Here is a 17,149-nt window from a genome sequence, read left to right as displayed (position 1 = left end):
TCTTCTCAATTTCCTATATACAAGAGTAGCAGCAGTGACATCTCTTTAGGGTTTTTTTCCTTAGTTTTTATGTGGCTAAAAGCTATAAGTGTCTATCGGTGGGTGGCTACTAAATCATTCTCAAAGGGAACGGAAAAAACTGCCCCATGATCCTTAATTTAAAATCATATATAAAGTTGTATCTTTGTCAGTTTTGTTAGCTACATACAGAAACATTTTTGTTCAACCAAAAGTGTATCAGCAGTTGGAATGTGTGACAACATGAAATCATACTAAAATTAGGAGGATTAACTAGAAAATTAAGGAAAAACGAAACAAAAACCCAAAACACAATGATAGCACCATGATTTCTTTTTTATGTAATATTAATTGAAATTATAGCAAAACTATTATGTACAATAGGTAAGGTCTTGAGTCAATCAATGCCTTTGCTCCACTGGGACTAGTGACATGGATTTGAGCTCTGAGACATCAGTAGTTATCAGTAGTAATTTGTCTTCGGGATAAAACCCATCTGCATACACAGACAGAGGCAGGAACGGGAAACATTTAACGGGTCGAATTAGTCCTTTTCCTTCAGGTCCCTTCCATCAGCTGCCGAGCACAGACTTAACGAGCACATCCAGAATCTAAGCAGTAAGACAAGGACAGAACAGCGTGGCCAGTGTATCAGCACTTCATTGCTCCTCCACTGACCCGGCTGGAAGAGGAGAGCACATCCACACCGGTGCAAACAGAGACAATGTGTGAAAAAGGACACAAACACCAAGACTTACAAAGAGAAAGATATGTGAAGAGTAACAGGGCAAAAAGAGGCCAGACAAGGTCGGCTGTGCCCCCAGACCCTCAAACAGAGGCATAGGTGTTGCCCGTGGTGCTGCAGTGGCGGATGGTCGGAGTACCAACAGAGGGGGTAAGGATGTGCTCAGTGTGGTCCTGTGGGGGCTGCGGCAAAGAGTGAAGTACACCAGGCTGGACAACACCCACCACAGGGTGGGACCCATCTTCTAGTGCCCCGACCTGGATCACCTGGATTACCTCGTGCTCCGACTTCTCCCGCTTGGCAAGAGGCTCCCCGGACTCCTCCGTGTCCTCTTCTAAGTCACTGTCCATCCCACTTGTTTCATCTAGACAGGAGAAAACAGCAAACACATGCATTAAAAGGAAGCTTTAGAGACGACTGAAGATGCAGAAATCATCACAATTCAATGACATAAAAAAAAATCTCACAATATTTGTAGCAAATATTATCATTTTACATACCTTTGTCAATGTTAGTAAGGGATAAGGTGTTGAGACTGTCAAACTGAAAAGACAAACAATTATCATAAAGAATTTTCTGTTTAGTTGTTTTCTATTATTTCACAGGTTGTTATTTAATATAATGTATGACAATGGCACTAACTATGAAACATAATTTTAAAAAGTCAGAGAGAGTAAAGAGAAAACAAGATATGCAACATCTTTACCTCCCCCATGACACCAATAGGTGTCTCTCCAGTAGCTTGAGCCACACGATGTTCCACCAGGTAAAACATGTATTCGTCATACAGCAGTCGAATCAGGTGGAAGGAACCAAAGCTGGCAGCACTGCGTAGGGTCAGGTCCCTGATCACCATCGAGCTGCAGAAATATAAAACGCCAAAGTGTTTTTGTCTTTTCAAAACAATGCTGCACACTCTCATGTGTGTCTCAGAATACACTTATTTCCCACCCTCTACCACAGACCTGTAGAAGGACCATTTTAGCAGGAACTGTCGAGCTGCCCTGGGGAAGCTGGGCCGGTGCTCGTAGGGCTTGAGGACCTGAGTGACCACATTGTCTAGCCACGCTGCCCATTGCTCCAGAGAGCTTTGCTGCTGTAATGTGGCCTTGAAGTCCTGCTCCAAGTGCTGAACCATTCCTTCCTCACATTGGCACACCCACGATGCCTGCTCCTATGCAACAGTCACACAGGGGTTTTATTTGGACATTTTCAGAAAACAATCGACAAAAAAACGAATAAGTGTCTATTCTTTGACACAGTAGTTAAGATCTTTAGTTCTTACCTGTACATTGGCAAAGTCAACACGATTGAGATCGCTGAGCATCTGGTTGATCTGTGATGTGTTTTGCAACACAGCACGTGCCGCCTGAGCCAGGTGGTTCAGAGATGTATATCTGCGCAATGTTTGCGCAAAGGCACTAACAGCGGCAATCTGTTAAAAGAAACAAGAGCCCAGATGTTATCTTTTTTTAAGTACACATGCATACGTATCGTAAACACATTAGTCTGCTCTAGGTATTCATGTTATCTATTATTAAACCGTAGTGTTATTACAGCCAGGCCTTGAAGTTATGCTCAGACGCAATCCAACAAAATCATTTGAGCTCAGTGCCAGCCACCATAATTCAATTACGTTTTATTTATGTACCTGATAAGCTTTAATGCATCCTACTGCAAATCTTACTTTGGTAGAACTACTTCACCTTATTTAGCCTGCACACAATTGCTATACATCTGCAAGCCACTTTACAAACCACCTCCTTGCTGTTGATCTCAGTCTCTAGATTTCGATGTATGCATACTTAAGGGTGAGGAACACACTCATGCTTTCTAAGTATGTGATCTGAGAGCCATACAGCCAAATACAAACATCTGCAATAACATACCTTGGTCTGGATCATTCTCTGTGGAATGGCATTCATGGCATTAGTGAGCCAACTTTCCAGGCTTTTGGCAAAATTGCGAATGGCTTGAGTCAAGGCACCTGACAAATGATACAGAAAGGGAAATCTGACAACACTGCATTAATGATTGAGCTGTCATAAACATTAACACAAACAAACAAATAAAGCATGAGTCATGTGTGACTGTGGCTCACTGGGAATGGGTCTCAGGACATCAGGAATAAGGATCTCCACAAGGGCCTGGTACATTAAATGGTCACAGGTGCTCATCCACTTGAGTACAGTTTCATTTCTGCACAGCACCAATAGCTGTGATTTGGGGAGCCGCACTTCAATCTCACTTATGCTGCTGCAAAATGAAAAACAAAACACAACAAAACAAAAAAAAACCCTGGATTAACCCGTTTTTTAAAAAAAATTTCTGACATTAAATATTTTAATATTTCTCCTTCAGACACAACATACTGCATGTATATCATTTACTTGACCTCACCTGTTTTCTGTGACAGTAGCACCCTCTACAGTGTCAGGGGGAGAATAACGCCAGAATGTCTGCCACAGCTTCTCAATCAGACTGAACTGGAGGTTGACAACCACATCCAGGATAGCCTGAAATGAAAAGAGAACAGTCATGACTGATACTGCTTTCTTTGTTCTTTTGAAAATAATGACTTCTAAAAACTATTGCCAGTCAATTCTGTTATATTGTCAGTTTTTTTTCATTGCACTTAGTGCAAAATTGAAATTCCATTCCTTTTGTATTAACAAGCGGAAACCTTTAACACGGACATTAAAATACCAAACTATCTGCAAGGTTACACACTACTATGGGTTTGTAAGGACATTTTTTTTTTTGTTTAACTTTTTTTAATTTGGATAAAATGAAAATTTAGAGCTGTGGTCAACACTTGTGGATGATTTGATCCCTAGTTTCTGGGTCATTATCAGAGTTGAGGAGAACGTTCTGTTTCAAAATGTCAGCTGCTGCCATTTACAGATCTCTGTCACACCTGATCTTTTCGAAAGTTCCCCCACTCTCAATCCAAAAAAACCCAACAAAACTTTAAATTCACAGACTTCTTTAAATTAAGCAAAACTGTACTTTACTGTATTTTTAGTATTAGCAGCTTTTTGTGGGGCGGCCGTGGCTCAGATGGTAGAGCAGGTATACACATTTGAAGGTTGGTGGATCGATCCCTGGCTACTCTAGTCCGTGTGTCGAAGTATCCTTGGGCACGATACATCCATCAGAGTGTAAGTGCGAATGTCAGATTAAAAAAAAACATTTTAAAAAGCGCTTACACACAGATCAAAAGAAAGAAAGAAGAAAAAAAAAGCACTGTATGAATGTGTCTGAGATTGGGTGAATGAGACTTGTAGTGAGAAAGTGCTTTGGCTGCTCAAAGTGAGTAGAAAAGCACCATGTAAGTAAGAGCCCATTTACTGTAGTTCTTGATTAAGAAAAAAGATGGTGTTATGATTGATAAAGAGAACAAAACTGACCTTACTTTGACAGAGAAAAACAGTCTTATTAGAAAATAAGTGGAAAACATATGGGCCCTGCAGAAATTAAGTTAAGCCCGGGTTAATTGTCACACACACACACACACACACACACACACACACACACACACACACACACACACACACACACACACACACACACACACACACACACACACACACACACACACACACACACACACGATGACGCATCAATGAAGGCGATAACATTGAAAGGGATTACTCAGCCATCTTTTAGCATGAAAGAGGATCCTGACCCGTTTCCTTTGTGACATCAACTTAAGTGCCCAGTGTGCCATGTGTGTGTGAGACGCTGCATTGAATATAAAAAGCACTTTGTCTAACCTCACAGTGCTCTCTGTAAAGGGACTGGAGAGCTTTCACATCATCTAGGCTGATGTTCTCTGTATTGCTCTGTCCAAGGTCCAGCTCTACAAAGTCGGGGAGTGCCCGCGACGCATCTGTTGGAAGTGAACACAACAGAATCATCTAAAAGACATAATAGCCAGTATATGTCAGTTCATTTTTTTTCTTTTTTAAACAGACTTTTGGATAAAAAGAAAAGCCGCTGACCTAGGAACTGCTGGTGGTGCTGGCTCTGTGCTATAACTGTCTGCTCTGCAGCACCAGGATGGTGCTGCCCTCCACCTGAGTAATTCTCCCCAGAGCCACCATCAAACTTCTGCACTGGCTTGAACCTTAAAAAAACCCAAAACAAAACAAAAAACAATAACAAAAAACCCCCAATACCAAAATCACATTGCTTCCTACCTACTAAAACTACAACTTGCTAATATTGCAGTCCAGGCTGTGTGTGCTCTACCTCTGTTTCTGCTGAACAGGCTGCTGTCTGAGTGCCATGTACTGCATGTCTTCTTGGAGTCTGTTGAGTGGGGAATCTGGTTTCACACGTATACCATAGTAATGATATTTGGAGTTCCCTCTGCAACACAAACCCCAAAGTTAAAACACACTGATAGACTCACAGTGAGGAGGCGGGCATATTTCTAATAGATTAAAATGTCAAATCCCTAATGTAACAGCTTTTCTTTACTTAAGAAGAAGATAAAAGGCGCTAACCTTGTCCCGAGGCGTCTTGTGCGGAGACCCATGAAGATGGAGCGGATGAGTTTGCCAAAAGAAGCTGCATTTACAGGGTCCAATTTCTGCTCCTGGCAATGGCGCAGATAATGATTGTAGAGAGTGGATCGTGGCAGACTTACTCCCTCTGCTGTCTCGTAGTTGTCCAACAGCCACTGGAGCTACAACAGCAAGAAAGAATTGTTTTTGATGACATTTTTTATCTTCCTTTTTAACTTAACAGACTTCCATGTTGGTCCTTACAAAAACCTTAGGCCAACAGTTAGTAAATATAATACTGCTCCATCACTGCTCTGCAAAAGCTTCTATAGCAGCCAGAAAATTTAAAGCGGTAATAATTAAAACCAGCAACGAAAATAGCAGGCACCACACTGAACTTAAATGTACAGAGACTGGAGAGAGGCAGCAAGAGAGCGAGTTTAGCAAAAGTTAAGGTTAGACGTGGGCGAGCGTTCATAAAAGCAACTTACATGGCTGTTGAGCAGCGAGCTTCTCTGACTGGATAAACCCTCAGATTTTTGGAGAGTCTCAATCGCCATTTCAATCTGATAAACCACGAAGCACAGGACAACAAAATGTAAGAGGGGAAAATGAAAACAAAAGCAAGAAAAATAAAGAGTTGATGTACACACATGAATAGGCCACAAGCGAAAATAAAAAAAGGCAATCTAGAAAAGACTCCAAAGCAAGCACCGCTAAACCCAAGCAGAGCAGGACAACCTGTCATTCAGGAAAACCTTTCGAGATGACAATGACTCTGTAATACCAGACTGGCTCTTATTTTACGGGGGGGGGGGCATGAACACGAGGCATAAAGTTAACCATTCTCAGTTCAAAACTTTTTAGTGCTCTTCTGGTAAATATGTGCTGTGTCTCAGCGTGATTCCAATAGTATAAATTAAAGTAAAAACCAAATACTGAGCTCAAGTGAGGGTGATTGCATAGTATGTACGCCTGGCTCTTAGTTCTCAGCAGGTCATTGTAGTGCAAGAACATTTACTTCCAAAGTGAGATATGCAGTAGTTGGAAATATGACTCTTAAAAGACTGTTTGAAAGCTAATCATTTAGATGAAGTGTACATAAAAGTCCAGCAAAAAAGTAAGTAGACCCAGTGATTCAACACCTTGTAGAAACATTTTTAGCAGCAACCGCTTTTCAGTATGACTATCAGTGTCTCTCAATGTTATGGAAGAATTTTGGCACACTCTTCTGTACAGCGTTGGTTTAGTTCTTTCTGCTTTGCAGATATTTAGTTATGCACAGCTCTCTTGCATAAAAGTCCGGATCTCATTTAGACCGAGGGCTGGACTTTGACTAGGCCACTATAACCTCGATTCTTTTCTTTTTCAGCCATTCTGTTATAGATCTGGTGCTGGGCTTGGGCTCATCATTGTGTTGCATGACTCAGTTTGGGGAAGCTTTAGCTGTTGGACAGATGGCCTGACACTTGATTCTAGAGTATTTTGGTCTACAGAGGAGTTCACGGTGAACTCGATCACTACAAACTGCAAAACAAGCCCGAATCCTCAGCCCTCTACCACCGTGCCTAACAGCTGGTATGATGTGACTGTGCTGATATGCTGTGTTTGGCTTTTGCCAGATGTGGTGCTGTGCCATATGGTCAAACATCTCCACTCTGGTATCGTCCATCCACAAGATAGTGAAGAAGAAGTCTTCTGGTTTGTTCGGATACAACTTTGCAAACTGAAAACTAGCCACCATGTTCTTCTTTTTAAAGAGAAGAGGCTTTCTCCTGGCGACCCTTCCCAACAAACCATAGTTCTTCAATCTTTTTCTAATTGTGTGGTAATGAACTTTAACATTTAAAATGCTAACTGAGGCCTGTCATTTTCTTCTTCTTCTTTTTTGCAATTTCTCTGATTATTGCACAGTCTTGGGGTAAATTGCTGGAAAGATTGTGACATTGTGTTAACCCACACCTGAATGCTCCAAACCAGAAAACTTCTGCTTTTATAGAGGTGCTCACACTTGCTGATGATCAATTAATAACATATAATTAGCAGCACCTGGCTGCTACTTAGCCTCTTAATTCCTATGCAAAGCAATAAGGGTGCAGGTAGGTCTTCACAGACTTGCATAGAGTCCTGTGAAACCTGACTGCACATGTTGTTTTATGAGTAGATATTTTCTAAAATGCAAAATATTTTCTTACAGTGAATTCAGATAATCATAGCAAAATAAAAAGGCTACGATTTTCCATAAGCATGCCCTAATTTCCCCTCCTTACTGCACCTGTCTCTTAGCTCTTATCCCTTCCCTGTCTTCTTCCTCAAAGATTGGAAATAGTAGACATATAAAATAAGGGATAAAAACAAACCCCTATATTGCTCAAATAACATTAAAGATGATAGTGAACACTGCCGGTAGAAGTTACACCACTCCAGAAACTCCGAGCCTACACAGTGCATTTCATACATCAGCACCACATAATGACCAGAGATAAAGCACACGCCACACAATGAAGGAAGAGTAGCACGCTAAAATTGTCTATGTATGATATGGTACAATATGTGCACACATGAAAATTTTGCACACATGACATAACTTCAAAGTTTAAATTTGGAACTCTAATTAAGAAATGGCCAATCGACATTTCGGATCAAACTAGTGCATAGATAGATGAAGCATGACAGAAACAGCATTTATGCTAATAGGGAGATTCCAAGCAAACTATTACTGGCCTGGATCTTACCAGGCAAAATGTATAAGTTACCAAATCACAACAAACTACATAACACTACTCAGATCAAGAAACAAACACACAAACGCAAAGAGGGAAAGGTAGACTGAGGACCCACACAGTCGATGCTATGCAACTTACAGTAGCTGGTGAAGCTCGTGCGGTCTGGGTTGCAGGGTGGGGTCCAGCACTGTCCATGAGGTAAGCCCCAGAACTGCTGCTGATTACCTGACCCCCCGCCAGACCCATGCTCATTCCTCCAGTGCCCCCTCCTCCATTGTTGGTCATGCCATGTGACGTCACCACAGTGGACACCTGTGCTGAGCTGCCCTGTGTGTCAAAGTAGTTCCCTCCACTGTTCTGGCTGTATAGCTGTGGCTCTGAGTAGGAGTAGGTTCTTCTGTTTAGAAGAGATGACAACAATCAGCCAGTGTGCCCAAAGTAAGGATATAAAAACTACAAACGTTTATACATGGTAAATTTATTTTACAGACAATTTAAAATAGGTGTTATTGTGGATTTTGTGCTTTTAAGATAATTAAATGCGACAGTGGTGCACTGGTTAGCACTACACACTACCTAATTTGAAATGTGACTCTATTGAAACATCAACCACCAGCATGATATACAGTGACATAGCATAAGTCAAGTAAGCACAAAAGTAGCCTAAGCAGCATTTTCCCTGGACATTAGAAGTAAAATAGGAAAAAAAGGTTCAACACCGATTGTCACATTATATACTGAAAAATATTTTCTATTTGGGATGTTCTATCTTGGGTCGAGCTTTTTAACCAGCCGCTTAAAGTCATGCTTCTCTACCATGAAACCGAATCAATAATGTCCATCCACACTTTGTTCTTCCTGTTCCATGTAGTGCAACTAAAGAGTGCAGATACTGATGCTTTCTTGAGTCATTTGTTTACTTTTGGGTTGCACATGACCAGCTGCTAACAGCTGAACAGCCTGGTTGTGCTCGACAGTATGTTTTTCCGTCAAACGGTGAATCATGTTTGTTGTTTAAACTTAGAGTGGAAAAGGTTTTTTTTGCATGTTTTGCAAAGTATTGTGTTTGAGATAAATCGACATCGGACGCTGAGATGGGCCTCACGCAATGACATGACTGTGCTTGTGTCACTGCTGTACATGCTAGGGAACATTAAAGCATGTAGTTGCTACAGCGACGATGTCATGATAAGACACTTTTATATCCTGTATTATCGCAGCTGATATAACACGGCATAGCCGTACTTCTGCATTTTGTTTGCGTCACATATTGGGCTTGTTATTGAGTGTGCATCTAACTCTATTCCCTAGACTCAAGAGACTCTTGGAAAGCCTCACCATTTAAAAGAAAAGACTACTTCAGGTCATTTTCAGGTGACTAAGCACCATCAAACACAGGTCTCCACACCACAAAGAAAAGAAATCTAACACAAAAACAACCATGCACTCCCACCAACATCATGTGCTTGTGACATGAATGATGGTGTGAAGAGACCGGGGAGGAGAAAGAACAGGCTTCAGAGATTTTACGTTAATATCTGTGGAGTGGTGTATGAGCAGTCTGGCTAAGTGACTCACATGGTGCCATTGGTGAAGACGCCACTGTTTTCCTCGACATACTGCACCTGTGCTGGGTAAACATGCTGAACCTGTTGAACAGTCTGGGCCTGGAAAGATAAATCGCAAAGGTTATTAATTAATCAACTTGTTTACTACACTTCTATATTGAACTAAGTAATACAAACATCCATTTCATGTGCACTGGCACCAGGCAGGCTGGACGTACCTGCTGCTGGACGGGGACCTGCTGGGTGGAGCCAGTAGGCTGGACAGGCACAGTGGTCTGAAGAGGGACAGTGGAGGTGGAGTCAGCGCCTGCTTCAGGGGTCTGCATGGCGCCTAAATAAGAAAGGGAAAACACAAAATCATTGTAGACCTGATAGTCTAACCGGTAAAGCAGCTTTTTACAGACCAGTTTATCAGAAGTTTAAAATTAACACAGGACAATATTTTGTTAATTACAATGTATTTAATCGAATATAGTGCTGAACATAAGAAAATGTGCTCAAAAATGTGTGCAAATTTTGAATTTGGCACCAGCAACACATTTAGAAAAAGTTGCGACCAGAGCAACAAGAGACTTGGTAAGTTATGTAAAGATAAAACCTGGTGAATTGTGTCACTTCACCAGCAGCATAGAAGAATCCTTGAGCGTGAAAGACTTTTATGGACAAATAGGTACAGGTTAAAGCTCATCAATGTAAAATTACAAAGAAACTGGGGGGAGTTTCATCATCTGTGATATAAGGCTTCAAGGCCTTGTGGAGTACTGCATTGAGGACAGGCACAGCTCAGTTGAGGAAATGAAATCATGGACTCATGAAAACTTAATGTCCTTGAACACAGTTTGTTGATGTATTTAAAAAAGAGAAAAACACAATTAAAAAAGAACAAAACAAACAAGAGACCCTGTATAATCATAGAGTTTTCTGTATGGGAGGACGGATTGAGGTAAAGTGGAAAGACTGTCCTGAGGTTTGACCAGGGAAGATGATTTTTGGAAACAGCAAACACCTCTGGAGTGAAAAAAAGAAAAGAAAAAAGAAACAGACCATTCAGCTTTTTAAATGCAAACAGTTCAAAAGCCAAGCACACCAATATGGCAGTGTAATGCACATCTATGGAATACACATTAATGCTGAGTGATATATATAACTTTGAGGGGAAAATATGTTGCGATTTGGGGAATCTTTTTACAGAAAAGGGTTTATTTCCTGCCTAACCACACTGTGATTCATAATAGCATGGTTATGAGTTCAAATCTGCTAAACTGGCCTGTCTGTAGTCTGGACCTGGTGACTCGATCATCTGGACCATTACGAAAGCAAAATATGACAAATAAGGCCCCAAACTGTTTGAGTAGCTAAAATAGCCTACATCAAGAATGGAATACCTGTTTTGCTTGCTCCTCAAATTTAACGTCTGACTTTTCAGTTACCAAACATGTATAGATTGTTGTTAAAAGAAAAGGTAATGTACCTTAGTGTTCATCATGCCTCTGCCCACCCCAAAAAAACAAAAAATGTAATACTCTATTCACAGCTAAATAGGGGGTTTATATTACTTGTAATTATCAGTGTAGCACACAGCTAATGCTAGTGTGCTATCAAAGATCAATGAACACCAGTTCTAATAGGCAAATACTTTTGATGCACCACCCAATCCACATGATTTGGTTAGGCCAGGACATAAAATGTAGGAAACCTTAGGTACCATCACAGAGCCTTGTATGTTTTACTGAAATCAATGCTAATAAAACAGCTCTAGACCAATCCTACGGAAACACCTGTTTCTGCCCTCTGGTACTCAGTGTGCCGAGAGCCTCATGCTTCAGTGACGCATGATCCTGTCTCCATGTTCACAGCCATAAACCAAGTTAATATTTAACAAACTCCAAACAGATGCTGCTTCTCATTTCTCTAACAGGCACTACTTTCACAGGTTTATGTTACTTAAGACTTGCATGAAATAGTATTAACAAAAACCCCCAAAACAAAACAAAACAAAAAAACTGCCAAGAACAAAACACTTCATTATAGGTCTTTACCAGATGGGTTTAGTACTAACCAGAGACCTATATTGTACATCTATATTCTACATCTTAAATTTAAGACTGCATTTATATACCTACTAAGACAGACTTTGTGAAATTAAGGACAATAGGGAGAACAAACCTGATGGTGAACCTGTGTTTGTGAGTTAATAATAGTATGGCTACGCTCGCCTCCATTCCTTTCCTTTCTAGGGAAAGGCCACCTCCTTCCCACCACAGTTTCCATGAACAAGCCTCTCTTGGTTAATTAAGCTGGGTCTCCCAACAGCTTCAAATCTCTGCAGGGACAGCTCAATCTGTCCCTTCACCTGACACTGGCTCCTCTCTTTAGACAAAAATTATCACTTGATTCTTGTTGAGGTGACTAACCTCAAATGAAAACAACCGGGTAGAGTCAACAGTAGTAGGTGCAATGAAAATGAAAGAAATAGCAGGGCAAAAGGAAAATCTCCTTAAGACACTGAAAGTTAGGACAATACGCTGTCATTCTAACAACAGGATTAAACCTTTACATGCATGCTACAACAAACCAGTAACTTGGTTTAAAAGCCGGTGAATCCAAGCTACCAACCCTATTAAAGTGCCACACCTCACAAACTTCAGCTTTTAGTTCATAGGAAAAACCATGATGGTGTCTATCACAGGTGTTTAGCCACCATTTCCTCACACGGCTTCATTGTGTCTTGATTTTATTCCTGCAAGACTCTGTATCTCTAGGACTGGCATTCTCCCCTCATTTGCTGTTTTGGTCATGGTGGCACAGACTGTCTAACACTGTCCATCAGAAATCTACGATAGATGTTCAAATGATCTGGTTATGGCAAACCGCAGTTAATAATTCACATTGTTTTCATACCCGCTGATCTATTTGGTAAACTTGTTTGCCCTTGTGCAAAGGGCAGTCTGATATTGGAAAACACCACTCCCTTCAAAATAGAAATGTTTCATCATAAGATAAAAGGTGACCACTTGGAATAACTTTGTATTGATTTGTAGTGACCTTTCCATCTAAGGGGGCAAGTGGACCCAAATCGCATCAGCAGAATGTCCCCCACAGCATAACAAGGGTCAAGGGTTTAGGTTTTTCCTTTAATCTGTCAACCATCTGCATATGAATGCTGAGAAAGGAACTACTTTGAGAGAGGACGTAGGGTTATATTCCACAATGCAGGTGGAAATCTCAAGTACAACTGATCCCACCTAATCGTAGGAAAATAGACCCTGCACCGCAGCACACTCTTGCTGCCTCACCTCAGCCCCCTCCATAAAGACACACACACACACACACATTCATACACCTCCTGCCACACCATTCAGGCACTCCCTTGTGGCCCACTTAAATGCTGTGCTCCACTGAGCAAGTGCAAGCCCTACAAAGACTCAGAGGAACAAAAGCCACCAAGGAGTGCAACATTTTGCTCAGAGTTCTTTTCCCCTCCTCAGTTTCTCCCGCTAATGCCACAGGCAACAAATAGTAAAGCAGGAAAGGTTCACAGTCACAGCTACCAGAAAATACAAAGAACTATAATTTGCCTCTCTAATGATTATGTATGACAAAGTTGGAGTTCTTATGCACTAAGCCAAGACATAAGAACAGGTGAACAAGCTTGAAAAGTACACCACACTCAAAGTCTCGCTTTCTATCGCTCTTTCTCTCTCTCACACAAACACAGCACCACGATCACCGCTCATACAGCACCTGTGAGATGTAATTGGGAGCTGAAAAGGGAGGGGGTAGGGGGTATGCAAAGTACCACGTTTGTTTAGGAGCTGTGTTCTAAGATCGTAAAGCAGGAGTTGCTTGTAAGGACTGCCGATTCTGATTTTGATGTGAAAAACCTGCATAAATAAAAGGCAAGCATTAAACATTAAAACACTGATATGCCCAAAAACGCATAGCTGGAAAATTAAGTGCTGATAACTATGGTCATCTAAAATCTAAACGCATCCTTTATAATCTTTACGTGTCCCCCTTTTTACATTACTATTGAAAAGCTGTGGCAAATAACAAAACAAACATGCTGCCGAGTGATGAAAATGGCTGACTGAATAATTGAATTAATCAGCCCCTCTTTAAGTGATTGGAAATGCAACAGGATCCAGGCAGCAGGTGGCATGGTACTATTTCTGCCCTAGTGGACTACAGGTAAGTGGTAACATGATCTTATAACTAGCAGTCTCCAACATCCTGTTTATGTGTGTGTGCATTTGGTGGGAGGGATGACCTATTTTGGGTTGTATATGCAAACAGATTAATACATTAACATTATTTTGAGCTTAAGCTTTTATTTTACAGGTGGTATGAATTACTCTGGTGCAGTGAGGTCCAGCTGCATGTGAGATAGGGCTGCCACGATTAGTCGACTAGTCACGATTACGTCGACTATCAGAATCGTCGATGACTGATTTAATAGTCGACGCGTTGTTTGAAGCTTTGTAAGATCACAAAAGACGCAGGAATAAGTAGTGGGACTTAAGAGTGTAATAACGGACTGAAACAGAAGATGGCAGCACTGCATGTACAAGGATGCCAGCTGCCGTTAAACCCCGAAGAAGAAGTAGCTCTGTCCCAGAATTCATAGCGCAGCCCAGCTCAGTTTCCAACAATGGCGGCAGCTAGTTAGTTTTAATATTACTCTTATTATTCTTTCTGGGTCACAAAATAAACGTTTAACATATTTTCAGGCGAGAATGTAACTGTGTAAACCTCAAATATCTGCTCAGTTTATCAAGACACCACATATTTTCAAAAGCGCTCCGACGTTTTCGGAGACGTCTGTTACCCACTAGCTCGATAGCTAGCCGGGGGCAAGGCTCACTAGAGCCCGTGAGAACACCGGACTCCCGGCAAATCGTTTTCAAACCCACCGCCGTCTTTCGCTACTCAGGTTAAACGTATATAAGTCACTTAGATAACTTAATGTTATTGTTTGGCTTTTTGTAGTATTTTATTTGTTCCTGAGTCAATCGGTTTGGCTGAGATTAAAGTTATAGTTTTTACACAGCTGAATAAACATCAAGCAGACAACTGATTATCAGAAGTGTGAGATGCTCAAGAATATACTCCGGTGTCCCGTTATATTTTAGATAGCAAGGAGTTTATTAAACTTCACTGAAACAATCTGCAAATTTCATTAAAATTTAATAAACTATCATCTTGTCTTTATTTTTAGTTAGCACATACCTTAAACACTTAAAGCTGTAAGCTAATGATAGTTATATAAGAGCAGATGCATGCTGCAATAAGCTGTACGTCCAATGGATCCAATGGATCTGATTAGTCGACTAATCGCAAAAATAATCAGTGACTAGTCCACTATCAAAATAATCGTTTGTGGCAGCCCTAATGTGAGAGACAAGCGTTTCTCATACAAAATACATAAGCAATCGCAGTGAAAAAGCCAAAGATGACCAACAGTTGTTGTTTATTGTTTCTGGATGCCCTCTCTATGATGGATGCATACAAATAAATGAAGATGGTAAAGAGTCCCCACAATGCTGCAGATGTGCCCATCTTTCTCTTCTCAGCACGTGCGCGCGCGCGCGCACACACACACACACACACACACACACCTGTTCTCTTGCCTAAGGGAAATCAGAGGTTGCAGGTGAACAGGTGGACTCGAGAGTAATTGTGATGCAACGTTAAGAAACCTACTTTTTTTTATAAGAAACTGCAATCAGATTAAGGAATGTTCAAAACGTGAATGAAATACAAAAACAGAATAGTTTTACTCAACTCAAAAGCAGCCTGGAATGCCCACAAACAAACAAACCCCCAAACAACCTCCTTTCTGTTGAGTGCCATAATAAAAACAACACACTTAACCCTCCTTCCATTCTTTGATACTCAGGGTACAAAAAGATGAATAATAGAAATACAAAAATGAATTTCTGTCTTTAACACGGAATCAATAATTCTGTATTATTCTTATTGTGAGGATGGGGTGTATTAACTGTTACCGGTCCATTTGCTGAATCAATAATACAGATTAACAAAACGAGTCAAGAAAACATCACGCTGTTTAAAGGATAATCCGTTAAGTGTTGTTTTCCTCAAAGCTGCCCACTGCAAAACTTAGCCTTGCGTTATCAGTCAGCTTATCATTGCCATCTGATGCCACAAAGAGGGCAGATGGAGAGCTAGCGAAGCTATCTTGCTCCCTAAGACAAAAGGGAAAGTAATGGCTTAGCTATTGTCAATAGCAGTAAGTGTGTGTGGAAGGCTAGCTCACAGCACTTTCCATTGCTAATCGACGCACTGATCTTGTATGAGCAAACAGCTGAACCACCCGAAACACAAACTTGCAATATCCCCATAACGTTACCCCCTCCAAAAAAAAAAGAAAAAAAAAAAAAAAAGAGAGAGAGAGATACCAACAGGCATTGTCAGAAGGCATCGCTGGCGTTAGCAACAGACACCTGCTCCTGCTCCAGCTGACCAGTTAGCATCACTGACTAGCCAAGACCTACGCTACCATTCAGCATGACAAGTTTAAACAAATAAGTTACGCAGAAAACACAATTTCCAGTCCAGCTGGACGCGTTTCGGCCAGTTTTAGCCTCACACAACGCAGTAAGAGGCCGTAGCTAGCTCCCGGTAGCGAACAGGACCTCTCACAGCAGTGGGCATTACAGGCAACGTTAGCAAGCAGGCTAACACGTTACAAAGAAACACCCTCGCTAGCAAACTACCCCAGCGATTCATCGAGCCTTCATTCATCAGCAGACAAACATAAACCCGAGCGATAATATTTTCTTCAAAAGAACCAAACAAACTACAACGTGACGCCAGAAGAGAACTGTGCGTTGGCTAAAAATAGTAAAGAGTTTAAGCAAACCTGAGCTGTGGACTAGTTGATGAAGATGAGGATGGTGGAGGAGGTGGTAATGATGGAGAGAGAGGTTGTTGTTGGTGGGTTACAGTCGCCAGGACTACGGTGACTATGGCGCTGCCTCACTGGGCAACAGTTGCTATAAAACTGCAGCGCGCAACCTTACAGGCAGGTGGGAGGAGATTATATCGCACCTAAAACTTAATTAAACACAAAACCATCTAATCATTTTATTTCTTCATATATAAGGATGTTAAATAAAAAAAGAAACCAAGAAATTACTAACAATTAGTTTCAGGTGCAAAGACGATGTTGTATTCTTTTAATATAAGTCTTTAACTAAGATTTTTGTTTCTCTCAGGCAAATTTTATGAGGATATCCAACCACGATTTAGGACCTCCATAATAATAGTGTGACTTCATTACTTCGTTTCTGTACTATCATAATTATGATCTGGCCATATGCTGATGGTGATTCCAGCGTGTAATTCTGTTGTAGGCAATTTTGCAATTTGCAAGATATTATTGTTATTATTTGAATTGTGATCAAAGATAGAGATAGATTAATATATGGTTAATTGTAAATTTTAATAATCCCAGTAACTATTATTTGTTACAGCAAGAATCAAAGTTCTCTCGTAAGGGCTCGAGTCCTTTTCTCTCTCATTGAATGTGTTTAGTTTTCTACAGATACATGTTTT

The 17,149-nt window shown here is 40.9% G+C and overlaps 1 protein-coding gene across 1 annotated transcript; it reads right to left on the bottom strand.

The window, feature by feature from the left end:
* Positions 1-337: 337 nt before the first annotated feature.
* On the bottom strand, positions 338-16,590 carry rfx3 (regulatory factor X, 3 (influences HLA class II expression)). The gene is made up of 17 exons (XM_084935223.1): positions 16,455-16,590; positions 9,787-9,899; positions 9,579-9,667; positions 8,139-8,397; positions 5,766-5,840; positions 5,275-5,456; positions 5,018-5,137; positions 4,768-4,892; positions 4,540-4,655; positions 3,164-3,279; positions 2,865-3,019; positions 2,653-2,750; positions 2,049-2,198; positions 1,729-1,937; positions 1,470-1,623; positions 1,264-1,306; positions 338-1,127 (listed from the first exon to the last, which is right to left on the bottom strand). The coding sequence occupies exons 2-17, from the start codon at positions 9,892-9,894 to the stop codon at positions 847-849; spliced, it is 2,280 nt and encodes a 759-aa protein (XP_084791349.1). The 5' UTR covers positions 9,895-9,899; positions 16,455-16,590; the 3' UTR covers positions 338-846.
* Positions 16,591-17,149: the final 559 nt, after the last annotated feature.

The sequence above is a fragment of the Perissodus microlepis genome, chromosome 7 (genome assembly GCF_051167445.1).
Source record: "Perissodus microlepis isolate ML-2025 ecotype Zambia chromosome 7, ASM5116744v1, whole genome shotgun sequence".
Classification (NCBI taxonomy): Eukaryota; Metazoa; Chordata; class Actinopteri; order Cichliformes; family Cichlidae; genus Perissodus; species Perissodus microlepis.
The sequence above is the reverse complement of the archived record's forward strand: the minus strand, read 5'-3'. Positions and strand labels throughout refer to the sequence as shown.